At 50.5% G+C, this 12,276-nt stretch overlaps 1 protein-coding gene across 1 annotated transcript; it reads right to left on the reverse strand.

Annotated features, from left to right (window-relative positions):
• Positions 1-379: 379 nt before the first annotated feature.
• Positions 380-3,018, reverse strand: LOC136459410 (protein PSK SIMULATOR 1-like). Its single transcript, XM_066459272.1, has one exon. It carries the CDS (start codon positions 2,266-2,268, stop codon positions 799-801), a length of 1,470 nt encoding a protein of 489 aa, XP_066315369.1. The 5' UTR covers positions 2,269-3,018; the 3' UTR covers positions 380-798.
• Between the last annotated feature and the right edge of the window lie 9,258 nt (positions 3,019-12,276).

Raw genomic sequence — 12,276 nt, forward strand, 5'->3', positions numbered from 1 at the left:
TAAATTAAATAAAGCACGACCAGCTACAAATGGTGTAAATTTAGATGTGCCACACCCACACCTATCTTATTAAGAAGCTAAAGTTCTTCCTTTATAAATAGAAATTGGCACTATCTCGTGCCTTTAGTCCAAAAATAATAATAAGAAGCTGAAGTGATACTCCTATTGGTACTACTACTCTTTTGTAGGACAGATTTTGAAGGCTAGGACGACACTTTGTTGGGAGGCAGGAAAGGAAAGGACGGTTGGTTCCAAACTTAGGCCCCGTTTGTTTGGAGGAATTCTGGAGGAATCTGTGAGAGAAAAACACTGTTCTAGATAAAAAAAAAGTGGATCAAGTCAGATTTAAGGGCACGCGAACGGGGCCTTAGACCAGATGAATTTCAAAGAATCAATATATATTACACAATCCTTACTTTCTCTTGACATTATGTATTGTACACCGGATTCTGTCACCGGCATGACACCGACGGGAGAGGGGGGAGCGAGACCCCACGTGTCGGCGTCAAGCCGCTGACAGCAACCCTAACGTGCAAACCAATCAACGATTTCCCGTTTCAACTATTGCTGCTGCTACTACAGTACAGTCGTGTGTTGTCTCCTTCCTTCCTAACCCGTTGAACGCACCACCACGTTTTCTAACTTCTACACTTCTACTACCGGCCCAAAAAAATCAACTCTTCAAATCAAAGCTTTGACAAACGCATGCGAAGAGGAAGAAGAAAGAAACGCCCAACCGGACCACCACGTCCGATCCGATCGAGCGAGCGAGGGCGAGAAGGCGTTGAACGGTTCAATTCAACCGAGACGGACGGAGCCTCGCCGGCGCTCCTCGTACCAGCAGACGCAGCTGAGCGCGACGAGCACCTCCACGATGGCCGCATCGGCCTTGTCCTTGTCCGCCCACCGCAGCGTCTGCAGCACGTACGCGAGCGGGGCGCCGTCGAAGCGGCGCGTCCGGTCCATGTTGCGCTCCGCCTGCCACTGCACCGTGTCGCGCGCCATCGGCCCCAGCCACGCCATGATGCGGTCCACGGCGTCCTTCCACCCGCGCGCCAGGGCCTCGTCCAGCGGGCCCGGGTCGCGCCACCACTCCCGGAGCTTGGACCGCACCGCCGCGCGGAGCTTCGCGGGGAGCATCTCGTACATCTCGGCGCGCTCCGCGGCGGCCTCCTCCTGGCGGCCCTCGGCCTCCATCCGCAGCAGCTCCTCCGCGGACACGATCACGTTCGCGTACTGCTGGTCCAGCCCGGCCCCGCCGACGGTGCTGGGCGGCGCGTCCAGGAGCTTGCGCCAGTTGGTGGGGGACTTGTGCTGGCCCGGCGGGGGACGCCCGATGATCGGGCACGAGTTGCTCGTCACCGGCGGGTGCACGCGGGACGGGCCGTCCCGACGCGTGATCGGCCCGGACGACGCCTTCGCCTTCCCCGATCGCAGGTGCAGCAGCTTCGACAGCCGGGTCTGGACGCTGTCCGTGGTGGCCGACGGCAGCGGCGGCGGGAGGCCAGGGACGAATGGGCCGAAGATGGAGCAGATGCGGACGAACACCGCGCAGGCGGCGCGGGCCATGAGCCCGACGGCCTTCTTGTAGCTCTGGTTCCACAGCGACTCCTCCTTGAGGCGCTTCACCTTTAGCTGCTGCGTCTTGAGCTCCTGCCGGAGCGACTCCGCGCCGGGTGAATCCCCGGCCAGTTGCTGCTGCTGCTGCTGGGCCGCCGCCGCCGCCGCCGCAGCCGCCTGTGGGTGCTGCGGGATCGGGCCGCTAAGGCGGCTCCATCCCCGGACGCTCATCTTCCGCTCGGCGGACTCCAGCTCGTCGAGCGCCTCCATCTCGGAGCAGAGCTTGGCCGTGGCGGCGACGAGGCGCTCCATCTTCTTGGCCTTCACCCTGAGCCCCTTTGCCACGAGCGGGTCCAGGCGCGCGTCGGGCGCGCCGGCCTTGAGGCAGGCGTAGACGCCGCCGAAGTCGAGGCCGCACCGCAGGCCGAGGCGAGCGACGGCGGCTGCCGCGGCGTCCAGCGACACGACCAGCTCGGCGCAGGCCAGCCTGAGGAGGAACGCCTGGTCGGTGGAGTTGAGGTACGCCACGCCCGGCGAGCGCATGGCGTCGGAGCGCAGCCGGGAGACCTCCTGGTCCGACAATGACCGGTGCAGCGACAGCAGCTTGGACATGGCCGCCGCCGCCTCGAACGCCAGGATCCCCAGCGACGCCTGCGGCCCCGCCGGCAGCCGCAGGTCCACGGGCAGCCACGGCTTCTGCACAACCATGGGTGAACTATGATGAATGAAGCTCTCTCAGCTCACTTTCCTGCAACGCCCCTGCCTGCCTGATCGAAGCTCCCCGCCTGCTCTCCTCAATGGCTTGTTATACCACCGGAAATGAAGAAGAGATTCCGCTAGGCAGGCATCTAGGTAGAGCTTCAGCGCTGTCGGCCGAGGCCTCGCTGGTGCTGTTCGCAGGTACTCCACGATCCCTCCACGCGGTTTTGCGCCCGGTGCGGTCTGGTTGGGTTGGTAATTCGGTATGGGTGACGGAGCCTCAGCCTCTTATATACCGCCGGCGCTGCTGGTGGTGCTGTTCTGTCTAGCTGCTAGCTCTTTGGCGGCTGGGGCAGAGAGGAGAGAAAGGCGCCCGCGAACTTATTGCCGCTGCCCCTGTGGAGAGTGGATATAATAACAGACGGAGAAGGAGACAGTCGACAGAGGTGGCGATGGCGACGGCGATGGTGTGTGTAAGTAGCCAAGCACGAGGAGGAAGACACGGTCGCCGAGTGGGAATGCCCTGCCCGAATGGTAGGCGCGCGCTTACCAGAAGACGCAGCAGCGTTGGTTGAAGCGTTTGATTGGGGAGCGCCGGATTTGTTTATTTCCTCGCGAGCTCGTGTGTTATTTTTGTTATTTTAAGAGCAGGCCCGGGATCGGTTTGTCCTGACTCAGTCCGAGGTTACGGACGAAGTAAGTCGCGTAACCCACAGGATTTGAGAGTTTCTACCACTACAAAACAATGATGCTCTGTTTGCGACCAAAACTTAGATTCTGATTGGAGTATAAGACCAGGATTCAGGGGGGCCGATTCAGGCGGAATTTTTTCATTTCGTTTCATTTCACAGGCTTTGCGATATTACTACCATTTCTTTTTGTTTTCTTTAGACCAAAAGCATTTCGGTCCTGCTTTAATGAAACGAAATGTTATGCTGGAACACAAACACACATGACACATGGTTGCGGTTGACCGTTATCTGGAAGAACGAACGGCGGGAAATCGGAGGTTTTACTATGCGTTCGTTCAAACCCGAATGCGCGTGGACATCGCTTGCTTCGTGAGTGAATTTATATAGCTGCGTTCACATAGTGTAATATGATCGCCCATGCCTTCTGGTCTCTGATAAGCTCAAGCGAATATGGCCTAAATCTCTGGAAGCCAGAGCACATGGCCGGAACGAGCTTTGGGTTGAATATTTGCATATGCACAAAGGCACCTAAGCAAGTGCATGTTTTGCTTAAGAATTAAGCTCCGATATACTAAGGCCCTGTTTGGCATAGCTCTGGAGCTGAACTCCAGCAACTCCAACTAATTTTTCAGCCAAACACCCCAGCTCCAAAACTTCATGGAGCTGCCAACTCCATGGAGCTGTAGTGCAAATGGAGGTGGAGTTTCGGAGCACCTCTTCTCCTACTCTAGAACTGGCCAAAATAGATCTAGACGTGGAGTTGAGGTGAAATTACCCGTAATTGCCACTGATTACACAACTCGAACCGTTTTTCTTTCTATTCGCTCTGCCTCCCACACCCACGTGCGGCCGACTCCTTCTCCCTCCCTCTCTCTCTCCGCGAATCCGCCGAGCCCCGCCCATCCGCCGAACGCCGAGCCCCGCCCGTCCGCCGAGCCCCGCCCATCCGCCGAGCCCCCCCGAACGCCGCCGCCCTCCTGCTACTGGCGGGCGTGGAGCCACTCCACGGCGCCAGCGTCAGCGTGAGCAGCGTGAGCCACTCCACTCCCCGCTTGCGGAAGTCCAAGGCCAGCGTGAGCAGCGCGCGCGCCGCTGCCACCTCGTCTCCATTCCCCTCCGGCGGCGTCCTCGGCGCAAGATTCGATGCGCGGACTCGGCGTGGGCTCCTTCGACCTGCCCCGTCACGGCCTCGGTGCGGGCTCTTGCAAGCAACCCCGGCAATCCGGCATGGACGCGGAAGCGCCGCCCTGCCTAGGCTCGGGAGCGGGCGAGGCGCAGCCTCTGCCCCAACCCTGGCGCTGGCGGTCGACACCGGCGAGGGCTCTGCTCGGTCAACTCGTCAGTGGGAAGAAGAAGGTGCTGACGAGCAGGGTCAGCTCGTCAGTGAGAGAGGGAGAGAGTTGAGTGGGGAGAGCTGCGGATGACATGTGGGTCTGTTCAACCAAGGGCAAAGTGGTCAATCCATACTGATAAAACACCATTCTGGAGTTGAGAGTACCCTTCTAGCCAAACACCCCCTACAGACAGCTCCAACTCTACTCAGAGCCAGCTCCACCTGGATTTCTGGAGTGGAGCTGCTCTATCTAGAGTTGGAGCCATGCCAAACAGGCCCTAAGTTGGACGATTAGTATAGCTGCTTCGAAGAAAAGTGCCAAGGTAATTTGTAAGTCTAATATAAAGCGCCATAATTTTTGTCATTGGTTAATACCGTTCCATTTTTCTTGTAAAAAAGAAGGGACCCTAGTAAGCCTAAACTGTGTAGCACAGGGGAAAATTTAGAAAAATATGCTACGAGGATCTCATTATCTTTTACCTCTAAACTCTCCTTTCCAAACTTATATAGCTGTGAATTGTACCGAATTTTTTTATATTTTAGCCCTTTTTTAAAAGTTTCTCACAAATAGACTCCTGGCGAAAAGAATTCAGAAAATAGACCCTTAGCTCGGCGCCATTGGTGCTGGCGCCAAGCTAACACGTCTCTGGCGCCGAGCTCCTGGGCACGGTAGATGACACGACAGTGAGCTCGGCGCCAGAGTGACTGGCGCCGAGCTTCCTGCCATTTAACCCCGGCCAACCTTCCTGTCCAAACGTTCTTCCTCTTCTTTCACCTCCCTCTCATGTTTTTTCTTTCCCCACTTCACCCTACCTCACGAATCGGCATATTGGACCTTGAAAACTTTGATTTGATCTATAGATCTTCGAGAGCAAGGTATCCTCGCTCCCCTCCTAGTTTTTTTCGCATCGATTCGGTATGTATTAGTCGGATTTTTGAACGTAATAATCATCATCACTTAGGGTTTCATTGTATCCATCAATATATGTATTATACAACCGTAGGATGATGCCAAGGCGTGAAAAAGCTAGCAAACCTAGACGCATGTAGTTATGTTATGTGTTCATTGTTGTGCATCAAATGAGAAACCCTATGTATATGGTTTAATGTTAACTGCTTTGGGTTCTTAGAACGAAATTGGTTGTATTGTAGTTATGGTTCTCATTGACATTTATTTGTGATGTTTTGATTTATGTTTGTTAAATTACATCTATTTTGTTAGATGCAAGAAATATTTCAGGAGGAGTTTTGGCGAAAACGGGGTCATCCTCGAGAATTATACCCCGACGCGTCTAGCAAAGATATCCCCATCCCTCCTGACCTCCCTATACCTAACTGTGACTGTGGTTTCCCGGTCCATGTTTTTCAATTGAAACATCCAGACATAGTGGCGCGTTGCTTCTACACATGCAATCGTTTTAATATAAGAAATTGTTTTCACTATCCTTTTTCTTTATTTGTGTAAGTATGCTACTAATATTTTGTTGGAATCTCGTTGTGTAGAACCATGAGAGGTGCTTTTTCTTTCAGTGAATCGACGGTGCAGACAAGTTTGATCCTAGGTATCTCCTTTTCGACGATTGGTTTAGAGGGAGACATCCACGTGAGCACTTCAAGCGGTGGGTTCGACCCCCCTAACCCTCCACCAATGACGGCTAAGGAGAAGCACCTAGTCGCACTTAGACAACTCGAGGAACCTCCTCTGCGCGATTGTGGAGATCGAGCTGTGATAAACCCTGACAATACGTTGTAGTTTATGTGTCCAAATAAGTATGAAGTAAGTGCAAAGTGTATGTGTTGAAATGTTGAGCTATATGTGTTCATGTACTAATGTCTACTTATTTAGATGTTTTCAATGGTGAAGTGTCGTTTCAAGGAGTGGTTGTATGGTCCTAAGAACTAATGTCTGAAAGAACCACGAAAGGTTAAGGAAAAGAAGAAAGAAAGGGTAATTTACAAAGCACCTCCTGTCATGTGCGAATGTGGTGTTAAATCCAACTATGGCCTAGTCTCTTCGGAGCTTGGAATAAGCCATTATTACGGCCATATGGTTGAGTATGATGAGGTTGGTTATTTTTGTGGTAAACATGAAATCGTATTTTGTTTCTTTTACTAAGACATATATGATAGAATTTGTTGTTTGAACAGAGCACTAGGAAATGCAGGTGGGAATGTTATGATGGTCAAGCTAAGTTCTTGGATGAACTGAAGAAGAGGTAAGTAATTGTACGAAAGATGGGATATGCACCTGACTACATCAACCTATTCGTTAAACATCACAAAAAAAAGATGCGTGAGTTTGCTAGATAGCGCGGTATATGTAACCTGATCGATGTTGGGCTTAACAAATGGGGATTGGAAAGGCGGATGACGTTAGAGAAGGAGAGGGCAAGGAATGCGGCAAGGGAGGATACAAGAGTACAGATACAGGTCTTGAACGAGCATATTGTTGCATTATGTGGCAGTGAGTGCTTGAAAGTATTTTTTTTGTTGCATGATTTTAAATGAAATATAATCACGTTGCTAACTGATTGTATTTTATACATGAAGGGATTGATTGCAGCGAGGAACATGTCGCAGAGCTGGCTCGTGCAAGGTATGAGGAAAAGAAGTTAGATGAGCATAGATCTTGAGTTGGTCGCACTATTCATTCATCGATTGTGTTGTCTGATGAGGGAGACGAGGATGAGGACGACACTGGCGGACTAAGTGAGCTCATTGCTCTAGCAGAGGCGAGCTTGCAGGCGCAGAAGGCTAAGGACGATACTGGAAGACTGAGCGAGCTCATCGCTCTATCAGAGATGGGGTTGCAAGCGGAGCAGGCAGAGGAAGACACTAGCAGACTGAGCAAGTTCATCGGTCTAGTAGAGACGGGCTTACAGGTGGAGAAGGAAGATGACGCGTTCTTCACTCAGGCCGCAACGGCCGTAGATGAAGCGGAGGCCGCTTACTACAGGCGACAGGCAGGTCAGAGAAACGTAGGTGAGCCTAGCCACGGCAACAGGGTTGTAGTAGAGGACTGGTACTCAGATGATGAGTTGCTTACTTAGTACATTTCAGACTGAGGATTTAAAAGTGCATTTGCCCCTATGTCTACTGTCGGCATGTACTTCTAGTATTAATATGTTGTGTAATGTGGTATAGTATTGAACTTTTCATTATGTGGTCGTTTTCATTATTTATGGTCTTAATATTCCACTTAATGATACGGACGTATTGAAATGTGAACACGTGCTGCAAATAAAACCTAACGACGTACGACATTATATAATTCAACACACGAAACAAATGAAATGGCATGTGAGATGGGATCAACTAACACCCGACGTACAACCACGTCCAAACATTGCAGCAGTCTCTTCATAGCCGATCTCACATAGTTCTCCCACTGATCCGCACAACCAATTGAGATCATTCGCCTGAATATGTTGGGAGGAGAACCTAGGTGCAGTACACCATCAACTACAATGCCATCATCTTCAAGGCAATGCAGCTTCTCCCGAGCCATTGCAACCATCTCACTAAATGAAGGCCTATCATTGAATAGCACAGGCACGCTTTGCATGTCAATAAACTCAATATATCGCTTTCAACGGTGCCTCCATAATATATGGTGACTAAGTTGTACATCTAGTTCAAACACGTAACGAAACACATGTCATTTAGTCTAAATTAGACGATAGATAATACCTAATAAGTACTTTCTAACTACAAATTAAGTAAATAAGATAATAACTACCTATATATATATAGTGTACTCACTAAATAGCTAGATCATATTGAAGGGTCGAGATGACGACTAGAGGGGGGGTGAATAGTCTTTTCTAAAACTTAATCGCGTCGGCTAACCGATACAAATGCGGAATTTAAACTAACGGTCTAGCCAAGACTACACCCCACTATATATGTTCACTAGCACATTGCAAAGATAACAATTATGCAACAAAGGTGCAGGGCTAACTAGAGCTCTCCTAAACAATTCTAGGAGCAAGGTTACACAAACCTATGCCACTAGTACTTTAAGCAACAAAGGAGCTCCTACACATGCTAGTAAGCAAAAGCACAAAGCTAACTAAGCTCACTAGCAATGCTCAATAAGAAGGCAACCAATGCCTAATTAGAGAGCGTAAATACTTAGCTACACAAACTAAGCAATGTGACTAACAAGGTTACTAAAACCAAATTAGCCACGCAAGGGAGCTACTTCTATGCTACACAAGCAAGAAGGTAATTAGCAAGCTACACAAGCTATCTAATTACAAGAGCAACTACACAAGCTTAACATGTATAAAAGTAATTGCAAGCTTGTGTAATGGGGATGCAAACCAACGGGAAGAACAAAGTTGACACGATGATTTTTCTTCCGAGGTTCACGTGTTTGCCAACACGCTAGTCCCCGTTGTGTCGACCGCTCACTTGGTGGTTCAGCGGCTAATTAGCATCCCCCGCTAAGCCCGCACATCGGGTGCCGCAAGAACCTACCCCTTGAGTGAGGGTAGCTCAATGACACGCTTTTACTAAAGTTGCTCTTCGCGGCTCCCGCGGGGCGAGCACAATGCCCCTCACAAGCACTTCTCCGGAGCACCGCACAAGCTTCTTGCGCGCTTCAACGGAGACCACCACCAAGCCGTCTAGGAGGTGGCAACCTCCAAGAGTAACAAGCACCACCGGCTTGCAACTCGATCACCTAGTGCCACTCGATGCAACCTCACGATGCAATCGCACTAGAATCGCTCACTCACACAATCGAATGATCACTATCAAGTATGTGTGTGATGGAGGGCTCCTAAGCACTCACAAGCATGGACACTAAGTCCCCTTTGGTGCTCCCCACCAGCCATGGCCGAAGGCCACTTCTATTTATAGCCCCAAGGGCTAAACTAGCCGTTACCCCTTCACTGGGCAACGGTCGGGCCGACCGGACGCTCTAATCGTGTTGACCGGACGCTAGACCTCAGCGTCCGGTCGCTCGCAGACGACCACGTGTCCCGGTTCCAACGGTCATTTGACTTGACCGGACGCAGCAGCACTCAATTGACCGGACGCTGAACCCTCAGCATCCGGTCGCTTCCAGTAAGCTCCCAAGCATGACCGGACGCGTCCGGTCGAACGCGATCGGACGCAGCCAGCGTCCGGTCACTCTCCAGCTACTGCTACACTCCACGTTAGTGTGACCGGACACAGCCTGCCAGCGTCCGGTGTATTCAGATCCAGTGTCCGGTCAGTTGACCGACACCAGCATCTTCTCCATTCTCTTCACCCTTGCTCAAGTGTGCTAACCATAAGAATTTGCATCTGGCGCAATAGAAAATAGGCATTCCATTTTCTCGAAAGCGCCGAACACCACCTCCTTTGTAAATGTGCCAACACCACCAAGTGTACACCACCATGTGTAAGTGTGTTAGCATTTTCACAATCATTTCCCAAAGGATGTTAGCCACTCAACTTGCCACGCCACTCGATCTTAGCGACAATGCAAAGTTAGATCACTCGAGTGGCACTAGATGACCGATATGCAAACAAGTTTGCCCCTCTTGATAGTACGGCCATCTATCCTAAACCCGGTCATAAACTTCTCTACACACCTATGACCGGTAAAATGAAATGCCCTAGGTTATACCTTTGCCTTGCGCATTCCATTCCATCTCCTTCAATGTCGATGCAACACATGCACCAACACGATCAACAATGATATGATCCACTTCATATCATCACATGATTATATTGGTTCATCGATCTTGACTCTACTTGCTCTTTACCGTTGCCATCGTCCATCGGCGCCAAGTCTTGCTCAAGCTTCACCGCCACGCGGTCCATCACTCCAAAGCCTTCGACTTGCCCTTCACGCTTGCAACCGGTCCATCAAGCCAAGTCTTGTCTTGATCTTCTCCGCTTTGATCACATGACTCAATGTCATGTCTCATGTGCATTTAAGCTCCTTCATCATCACATGTGTGAGCTTTGCAACATCTCCAAGCCATTTTCACCTTCATGGCATATGTTGCTCACACACATGTACCTGTGGACTAATCACCTATGTATCTCACATAAACACAATTAGTCCACCTAAGTTGTCACTCAATTACCAAAACCAAACAAGGACCTTTCACATATGTAGTGAACTAAATATATAACTACATATCTAAGTAGCTATCTAACTATATCTATGTACCTATATATCTATGTTTCTATCTATCGACATATATATCTCACTAGATCACTAACTAAATCAACTACCTAAGTCATCACATTAACTAGTAAATAACAAATGCCAACTAAGTAGGTACATTGCATATTCATAATTTTTACCTTTCCAACGACTGATCCGCGGACGTCGACGGAGTCGCAGCGGACGATGGGCGTGGGTCAGGCCGACAATCCAAGCCGGCGGTGGCACGGCCGTCCGCTGCAGGTGGCGGGGTTGGCGGTGGCGCGGCCGACGACAGCGGCGGCGCGCGGCGGGCGTGGGATGCCCGGGGCTCTGCGCGGCGAGTCTGGCTCGATGGGCGCTGGAGGCACGACGGCCGTGGCCGAGGGTGGTGGTGGAGGGCGGCAAGGCGGGCCACAGCCGAGGCCGGCGGTGGAGGCCAAGGCGAGGCTAAGGTGAGGACGGCGGTGGAGGGCGGAGGAGGGCTGCTGGCCGCGGCGCGGGCGGCCAGCCGCGGGCAACGACGCAGCTGCAGGGCGTGGGCTGTTCGCTAGGGCGTGGCGCGGGGCGGCCGCGGGGCTCGGGGAGCGCGAGCGGGCGCGGCGCGGGCAAGGGCGGCCGGTGGAGGCAAGGCAAGGGCGTGGGCGGTGGCGGAGCTCGGCTCTGCTAGGGCGAGAGAGGGAGAGGAAGAGAGGCACGGGGCTCACTGGTATTAAAGGCTCGACGCCAGTTACTCTGGCGCCGAGCTCGACGCCAGAGTGACTAGCGCCGAGCTCACTGCCATGTCATCTACCGTGTGCAGGAGCTCGGCGCCAGAGACGTTGGCGACGAGACGTGTTAGCTCGGCGCCAGCATCAATGGCGCTGAGCTAAGGGTCCATTTTCTTAATTCTTTCCGCCAGAGGTCTATTTATGAGAAACTTTCAAAAAAAAGGGTTAAAATGTAAAAAATTTGGGCGAATTGTAGGTGACATTTAAAAGAGGCTGCATGCTCCAAGCGGTGGTGGCTTTGGGGAGAACGCCCCCGCCCTGGCATCGTCCCCAATTTTTTTTGTAGATGGGGTTTGTTTGGCAAGTTCTACAACATAACTCCACGAGAAATTTCAACATTAAAAATCAAAATATATTGAGATAGGTAAAAATCAAAATATATTGCGATAGGTATACGCTCTCTCTCTCTCTCTCACTCACTCACTCCCAAAATATAAAGTGTTTTGGTTTTGTGGTAAGTCAAACTTCTTTTAACTCTTAACATTTTTTTATAGAAATATACATCAACACCTACAATATCAAAATACTTTAATTGCTTTTGTAGATGAAATCTATATTTTTATGGATTTAGTTGAAACTATAGAAGTTTGACAAAAGACAAAACTAAAACACATTACCGTTTGGAAGGACCAGAGGAACAATGAAAAATAGATTAAGTAATCATTTAGCTTCAACATACTTGCACATGAGAATTTTTCCACCGTGAGGTTTTGCAAAGAAAAAGAGTAAGCTCCTCTTGTATACCTGCTACACTATGATATATTATTTTGTAGTTTCAAACACTCATAAAAAATTATCTTAGAGGAATCCATCGTTTGGGTTGATCTTGTTTATTTAGCCATAAAAGTCAATCTGCTTTACCGTAAGAAAGGTCAATCTATCTTAACGACGACCAACTTCGAGTCATGGGATGGTAGGACTGAACATGCAAGTCTACAGCTACTGTATCCACCTTTATTACCCACGTCTATGTGGAAATTTCAACCAGAACATGTTTTATTCCCATTATTAATAGGCAATTAATTCGACAATAATAACCCGTGTAAAGTCAGTACGACGCACATTTCTCTTGGA

Source organism: Miscanthus floridulus, chromosome 6 (assembly GCF_019320115.1).
Source record: "Miscanthus floridulus cultivar M001 chromosome 6, ASM1932011v1, whole genome shotgun sequence".
NCBI classification, from domain to species: Eukaryota; Viridiplantae; Streptophyta; class Magnoliopsida; order Poales; family Poaceae; genus Miscanthus; species Miscanthus floridulus.

What these genes read in the sequence shown, in the direction of transcription:
- LOC136459410 (XM_066459272.1), bottom strand. Translation starts at nt 2,268, where the DNA reads ATGGTTGTGCAGAAGCCGTGGCTGCCCGTGGACCTGCGGCTGCCGGCG.